Source organism: Oppia nitens, unplaced genomic scaffold (genome assembly GCF_028296485.1).
Source record: "Oppia nitens isolate AA-2021 unplaced genomic scaffold, nextdenovo-longstitch-racon4-pilon3 scaffold13_pilon_pilon_pilon, whole genome shotgun sequence".
Lineage (NCBI taxonomy): Eukaryota > Metazoa > Arthropoda > Arachnida > Sarcoptiformes > Oppiidae > Oppia > Oppia nitens.
In genome coordinates, this window is record NW_026533192.1 from 676,230 (window position 1) to 684,627 (window position 8,398).

Consider the following 8,398-nt stretch of genomic DNA (forward strand, 5'->3'; position numbering starts at 1 on the left):
AAATTTTATTACTGAGAAATTTTCTTAGAGAAATTTATTAGAAATTTCTATTTGCCCATCTCTAATAGATAAAATGATTTAACTATAATATTAAATCAATAAAATAATTATGAAATTTATTGGCACACAAAAACCCTAAGTTTTTAAACTAATTGTTATAAAAAAATATCCATAAAATAATGAATTTAATCATTTTTTTGTACGATAAATAAAATAATGTTTTGATAAACTTCAATTTTTATAACATTGACTTTACGGTAATTAATCTCATCATTTATAATGTGAAAAATTGTTTTTAAAAATATTTAATTGACAATTTATTATAAATATTACAGGTTAACAAACATATTTGTCTGAATCTTAAGCTTATTTATAGTATATATATATATATATATATATATATTGTATATTTTTATTAATATAATTTATTTCAAACAAAAAATTTAAAATAAAATTCAAGGTAATAGAGAGTCGTCGCCTACTTATAATCAATGAATTCTGTATATATTGTTTTATTTAGTGATGTTTACTATTATTACTCTTTGTGTATATAARTTTTTGGTTTATTTGTCAGCATATTTTGTAGTAGTTTTTATTTAAACTTTATTTACCTGAGCCAGCAATCAGTCAGTTGACTCTGTGATTATGTGAACAAAAAATTGTGATTTAATTAAATAATTTACAAATTAATTTAAATAACTATTGTTTTATTTTACATATTCTCTGTATTTATTGTATATTCGTGTATAATATTATAATGAAGTTAAAAWTTTCTGTAATTAAATATTATTTTCAATTAATTTTGTGTATATTCTGTTATGTAAGATATCTGTCCGCTGAAGCTTTACATGGATTCACAATAAGGGTATGACTTTAATAAAKCAAATTTATTAAATGTTTAAAAATAAAATTACAATCTTTTATACTATTTAATACTACATTTGACATTTTAATTTATTAAACAATTATTMTTATCTTAAAACTTATTTGATAAAATTTATATTTTATAAATAGTGATAAATTGAAAATAATATTATGAAACAATTGTTGATAGAAAATGTTGTATAAAGCAAATTTTTTATCAGCTATTAATTCAATATTTTTATAATTAGTATTACATATATTTTATTATGTTATCTATATAATTTATTACAGTAATACAGTATTACTAGTAATTATTTTAATATTAATAAAAATTATATATTAATATGTTAAAATACTTAAAAAATATCTGATAAAGATATTTTATAAATGAAATTAATAAAAAAAATAATTTACATAAATCTCATGTCTATATTAGATCTATTTTTTATATTTAATTATCTATTAAATTACAATATCTTGTATATAATTGCTTATCACTTTCATAAATCATACAACAATATGAATGAGTAGGTGAGTATCGGGACCTTCAATTTAAACATCAATTTCATTGAATGCTTGAAATTATAAATTACACGATATATAGTTTTAATAATAATAAAATCCACAATTAGTAATGTTATTTATAGTTGAAATAAAAATAATTGYTGACTTTTTAAAAAATTCAACATTAAATTATTTGTAAACTATATTGAAKGAAWAAATGCTAATGATAAAATGATTTATATAGAATTGGCCCTATGCTAACCAACTGGAAAACGGCCAGTTTGAGGGATTTGTAGTCGATATACTAAACGAGGTGGCACGGTTAGCTCATTTAACATATACATTGAAACTATCAAATGAGACGGACTACGGGGGCTGGTCTATCAATGGCTCTATAACTGGTGTTATCGGTCAGATCTATCATAATGTATGTAACATTTAAATAGTTGTACTAATTTTTTTCTAGAGTATATAAAACRATTTGTTTARTCATATTATAATTTATAATATGCTATAAATTTATATAAGGTAATTGTTATTATAGCATAATTTTTGTTTTAAATTATACAACAAAAATTGATTGATTCATGTTATCTGGGGTATTCTCCGAAACAGGCCGTTCCTCAATAGGGTTGTTTTCAAGTGACTACTGTCACCTTTTGAATTCACGTATCAATTTATTAAAATAACAAAATATTTGTAATTATTATTATACTTATAATAATAATAATAATGAAAATGCAAATCAAATGTATACAATGAAATTATGAAGAGTAATTATTAAAATAACAAAATATTTGTAATTATTATTATACTTATAATAATAATAATAATAAATGATAACCAATGAAATTATGACAAAACAAATTTTATMATTTTTAATAATTAGTATTAAACAAAGAAAAATGAAATTAAAAAAATAAAATTATCAAATTATAAATGCTATGTCAGYATAATGTCAACGATTAGTAACTATAGTAGTGTTGAAGTGTTTAACTTGTTTTTTGCATTCAAGATAATTGTGTGGTTCATAATACAGGTGTTGGTTATCCCACATAAAAATAATTTTCTAATAACATGACCTTAATTTCTAGTTAGTGCTCACATCCCAACCAAATATGGTTTTAATAAACACTATTTATATAATAAGTTAAATAAATTCATGATTTTTTTTGTTAAACTGGATTTCATTYATTATTAAACTATAATATTTAAGAATCAATACATATATAATATATATATTTATTTATTATACTCCTATCATAACTCATGTTTCCTTTATTTAGTTATTTATTTATTCAAAAAAAATATTTAAAAAAATACAAATCAAACAAATAATTTCTATTTATTATTGTATTTGATATTCAATTCATAGGAAATATAATACAGTAATTATGAAATATTAAAAACATAATAACAATAAAATAATTATAAACTATTTAAATAATAACTAAACAAACCATTTATAGTAAAAATCTATAGAAAACACTGTAAATAGTTTAGTAACTAATTGTGAAAAATAACTCATTGTTTATTATATTTTTTGAAAAATAATATTTTTATATTTAATATTAAAACAAACAATAAAACAATGAATATCTTTATATATGATCGTAAAGGAGGCSGACTTTGCCATCGGAGACATCACAAGACTGCGAACAAGAGACCGATACGTAGAGTTTAGTCACCCGTTCCTTAAGTTCGGCTTAAGTGCACTCATCCGTAAAGATCTGGTGGGAAGTATGTCGTCGTTCAAAGATCTGGCCGACCAGTCCTTCGTTGACTACGGAGTCAAGAAATTAGGAGCAAATTTACCGCTTTTTCACAGCAGTCCTGTGATTACCAAAATGTATAACTATATGGACGCCAATCCATCGACATTTGTKTCSGGAGAGAAAGAGGGTATACAACGGACCAAAACCAGTCGTTACGCATTCATAACAGAGTCGACATTCAACGAGTATATCGCACAACGAGAGTGTGACCTCACGGTTATCGACGACAGGCGCCAAAACTTTCAGTTTGAGTACGCAATAGCTATGAGAAGAGGTTTATCGCAAAGAAATGCTATCAATGATGCCATTAGAGAGATGCAAAAGTCTGGCAAATTGGAGGCATTGAAGGAAAAGTACTGGAAGTCCGACAAATGTGTCGAAAAGACTAATGTTGTTGAAGTGAATCCCAAGGTTGTCAGCGCCAGACTTGAAGATCATGAAAGAGAAGAACACGAAACTAGCGATGAAAATAGCAATCGAGAAGAAGGCAAAGTTGATGAACATCACGGAAAGGGAGGACGACATCATCGACATCATCACAGACACGGCGATCATCCGCATTGGTTTGATTTTGGACGGGCACATACAGCACATGTACATTATGCAGCACTGGCTATAGCTATATTAATTGTCATTTTAAATAGTTTTCATCATTAAAACCATTATATAATTAATTTTTTAGAAATCATATTAAATTTGTAATAAAAATAACATTATTTTCTTTTTGTTTTATAAAATTAAGCCATAAAATATAAATGCATCCAGTAAATWTTATCKTTAATTTAATGTAAWTTTAAGACTAATATTATTATTTAAATAAATATCAAATATAAGTATTTTTCAATTATAMAGTATTTTTCTASAAATTTCAATAAAACCTATTTAGCAAAACATTTTTAAAWATGAGATGAAGTAATGAACACTTATCAAAAAAACATCATTAACTTAAACATTGACTAAAACTTTTGAATTGACCGATCAAACCAATGAACTACAGTATATGAGGATATTTTTATCAACAATTTTTTTCAAACTCAAATAAACAGCTTTTATTGTAATGCATTGATTTAAATTGATAAATTTAACAAGGTTGTCTCTAAAACTAAATAAAACAAAATAAGAAAAGCAGTAAAAAACAATTTRTAAAAGTTAAAAATAATTGCAACTAATAGTTGCAAAAAAATTCAATGCTAAATAGTTTTTTCAAAAAATAGTATGTAAAATATGATAAAAATMTAATTATCTATATAATAACTATTCATAAAAATAAACTTAATAACATTTCATATAATTTAAATATTTGTTTTTAATAATAATTAATATGTTTACTGTATGTACAGTATCTTTTAAAACTATWACTACTAGTARTACTATAATAACTAACTTGTGATATATAATTTAATATAAATATAAAAATTAAAATATGGTTTAAAATATAAAAACTTAATTATGATGAAAGTMTTAAATGTTTTGCAATTGGTATAAAATTACCAAATATATTATTTTTATATTGAAATATAATATTTAAATTTAAATAAAATATCGTATTAATAATACACAGACGTTAAAGTTTTTATTATMTTATAATTTATAAATTAATTCATATTTATTGTTAATTCATAATTTTATGATATATAGTATATTATATACGATTTTGCTTTTTCATAATAAAAACATTATTATTATGAATATATAAAATAAATTATATTAATATTATTTATAATAAAAAATAATTTTGAATAAAAAAATTGGCAAAAATTGTGAATATTGTGAAAATTAATTAATTATTATTATTTTATATTTAATGTGTTTTCCTCATAAATATCCCCAATCTATGTCTTACTGTATGAAATACTATGTATACTGTAGATAGACTTTACTTAAAGGACGTCCACTTTTTAAAGTAAAAATTGTTACACTTTGTCGACAGATAAAAGGGCGTAACTCATTGATTGTAAAATGTATTGATTGTGACCTTTTTTATAAATATATTTGTTTGTGTACTGTATTATTCAAATACATTCAATATTAGAGTCCATATGTTTGGACATACATTAGTGATGACTCTCTCATAATAGCACTGATAGTTTTGACACGAGAGGCGCCAAACATAACATAACATATCATAAGTAAACACAACACACGACACGTGTTTCGACCTTCACCTGACCTCATGTCACGCAAACTGTTGGCCAAAGCGTGGGCCGATCTATCAGTAGGACTGCCGTTGGGGACACTGAAAGGGGTCAGTAGTGAAGTGATAGTTGTCTGATACGACCCGAAACCGAGTTTGCAATAAAAAATGAAAGTTTGTTTGTCTCGTAGGCCGTCCTCGCGTATGACATCATAACATATCCCGTGTATCTCGCGCTGCACCGGCCGTGGAATCGACTACAGCTAAGTTCTCGACCGAAGGCCCGATTGATTGACCGGCAACAGCCGAGTGGTCCGTGGATTCGCGCAATTGGCAGTGATTTGCCGAACGATCACTATGCCTACGATTGTCACACATTAGATCAGTTATTTTCGCGGGCCGTCAGTGTCTTTAAAGATCGCCAGTGTTTCGGCTGTCGCCAGATATTAGCCGACCAATTGGTGCCACAGAAAGGAGTTGCAAAGCCGTTCCGCAAATTACAACTTTCCGATTACAGGTTCTATACCTACGATGAAATCGATGCCCGCGTTCAGGCCGTTGCACGCGGTTTGCAGTCTCTGGGAGTCCGACATAATCAACGTGTAATACTTTTTGCCGAAACACGACTAGAATGGATGGTCACATGTCAGGCGCTGTTCCGATTGGGCGCAACACTGGCCACACTATACTCAACCCTTGGCATCGACGGTATAGTTCATGGACTTAATGAGACTGAAGTGACACATGTGATCACATCCGATGAATTGTTGCCAAATTTGGCCTTAATTGCCGATCGTGTGCCACACTTGAACACTGTTATATACTTTGAAGGCTTAAGGCCGCCGCCAATCAATACATTATTTCCTGAAACTCTACGCCAACGCATCCGTTTTGAGCCATTTTCAAGCGTTGAATCTCTCGGAAAGTCATCAACTAATACCCAACCTTTTGAATCACCGAAACCTGAATCGCCTGCAGTTCTTATGTATACTTCGGGTTCAACGGGTGTCCCGAAAGCTGTGATAATTTCCCACAAAAATATTGTTCACGCCGTCCGTTCATTTTATAGTATTTACAGCATATTAGCCTCTGATGACGTTTATTGTGCATTCTTACCGCTGGCCCACGTATTAGAACTGATAGCCGAAGTGGCGTTTATTACTATTGGTATGTCCGTCGGATACGCCACTACACTCACACTGACTGATAAGTCGACGGGACTTATGAATGGAGTTAAAGGTGACAGTACTTTGTTGAGACCAACCATTGTCTGTGCCGTACCTCTTGTTTTAGAGCGAATACGCAAAGAAATTGCCGACGAAATAAACTCAAAAGGACGGTTAGTTCGGGCGATATTTGATTTTATTATTCAATATAAGTTATATTGGACTCAAAAAGGATTTCAAACTGTAAGACCATTTTTTTAATGTTTAAAATATTTAAGTTAAGTAACACTTAATTTTATCTTTTTTTTAATAGCCACTTATTGATCATTTTGTTTGTCGACAAATCCGTCAAATATTAGGAGGAAATGTACGTCTTGTAGCCATTGGCTCCGCCCCGTTAGCACCTGAAACGCATGACTTTATACGTGCTTGTCTTAACGTGATTGTACTCCAAGGCTACGGTTTGACTGAAACAGCTGCTTCGGCCACACTTATGGATCCAATGGATTTAAGTACTGGAACTGTTGGTCCACCACTTGAAGGAATGTATATTAAACTGGTTGATTGGGCCGAAGGTAACTATCGTGTGACTGATGAACCGAACCCGAGAGGAGAATTGCTTATTGGCGGCAATTCGGTAACTGACGGCTACTACAAGAAACCAGAGTTGACGGCAAAGACATTTTTTGAGAAAGACGGCATTCGATGGATGCATACGGGAGATATCGGCGAAATACAATCCGATGGTAACATATTAATCATTGACCGCATGGAAGGTCTTATTAAATTACAACAGGGAGAATATGTGTCTCTGGGAAAGGTATGTCTATTATTTTAATTGAAATATACTTTATATTTATTGTTTTATTAATGTTAAGATTGAAACTGAACTCAAGTCGTGTTCGTTTGTCGACAATATCTGCATTTTCGCCTCTTCCCGTCACTCGCATGTTATGGCATTAGTAGTACCCAATCGTAAACGTATACAACGTTTAGCTAAAAAGTTGCAAAAACCTAATGACATGTCGTTTGTTGACTTATGTCGAGATACGGATATTGTTGAGAGTGTGTTGTCCTCATTACAATCTACCGGTGAACGCGCGGGTCTTACAAAATATGAGATACCGATGAAACTTAAACTTTGCGCCGAAGAATGGATTCCTGACAGCGGACTCGTGACGGCTGCTCTCAAACTGAAACGAAAACAGATTTATCACTTTTATAGCATTGAAATCGACAGAATGTACTCTAAATCTGCCACCAGATCCTGATTTTTAATATTTAATTATTGCTTTTTATTAATTGTTTGTTTTTATTTAATTTTATTTAAATTTATTATTTTATATACTTTTTAAAAATGTAGAAATTTTAATAAATTTTATATTTGCTATTTGCACTATTGGCACTGTTATATAATACAATAGTTTATATAGTAATTACAAATAGTCATTTTCTAATTCAATATAGACTTCAATTGTGATTACGGTATGTCTAACGTTTTTTTATACTAAATTTTAGTCATAAATTTAAATTTGTAAATAAATAATTTATGACATGATTTTTTAGTAAATTAATACCAATTGATTTAATTATTTTAAAATGCTTACATTTTAGCCAATAATTTTACCACCAGTACTCTTAAATCTCTTGGACCAACAATTTAATACAAAATATATTTATGTTAATTATGGGAACAGTATGTAAATTACCAGTATGTTAAACGTTTCGGGTGAGTGTATGTTGGCCTACAGGGCTTGAGAGTTAATGTTATTTTATTTATAAAATTCTAAAACAATTACCGCTACTCATCCAATACTATGTAATAATTATATTTTTTAATTTAATAGCAATTTTTGGGTAAGTTAAAATTCTAATATTATATATATATATATATTCTCTATAAATACAATAATATTAAATATTCTGTTATTATTAATAATATATAATTTAATGTA

General features: G+C 28.3%; 2 protein-coding genes across 2 annotated transcripts; both read left to right on the forward strand.

Moving 5' to 3' along the window:
• Positions 1 to 630: 630 nt before the first annotated feature.
• LOC128958681 (glutamate receptor ionotropic, kainate 5-like) lies at positions 631 to 3,893 on the forward strand. The gene is made up of 3 exons (XM_054304587.1): positions 631 to 865; positions 1,613 to 1,795; positions 2,988 to 3,893. The coding sequence occupies exons 1-3, from the start codon at positions 758 to 760 to the stop codon at positions 3,798 to 3,800; spliced, it is 1,104 nt and encodes a 367-aa protein (XP_054160562.1). The 5' UTR covers positions 631 to 757; the 3' UTR covers positions 3,801 to 3,893.
• A 1,166-nt stretch (positions 3,894 to 5,059) lies between these two features.
• LOC128960948 (fatty acid CoA ligase Acsl3-like) lies at positions 5,060 to 7,783 on the forward strand. The gene is made up of 4 exons (XM_054307124.1): positions 5,060 to 5,388; positions 5,469 to 6,686; positions 6,757 to 7,263; positions 7,322 to 7,783. The coding sequence occupies exons 1-4, from the start codon at positions 5,317 to 5,319 to the stop codon at positions 7,712 to 7,714; spliced, it is 2,190 nt and encodes a 729-aa protein (XP_054163099.1). The 5' UTR covers positions 5,060 to 5,316; the 3' UTR covers positions 7,715 to 7,783.
• Positions 7,784 to 8,398: the final 615 nt, after the last annotated feature.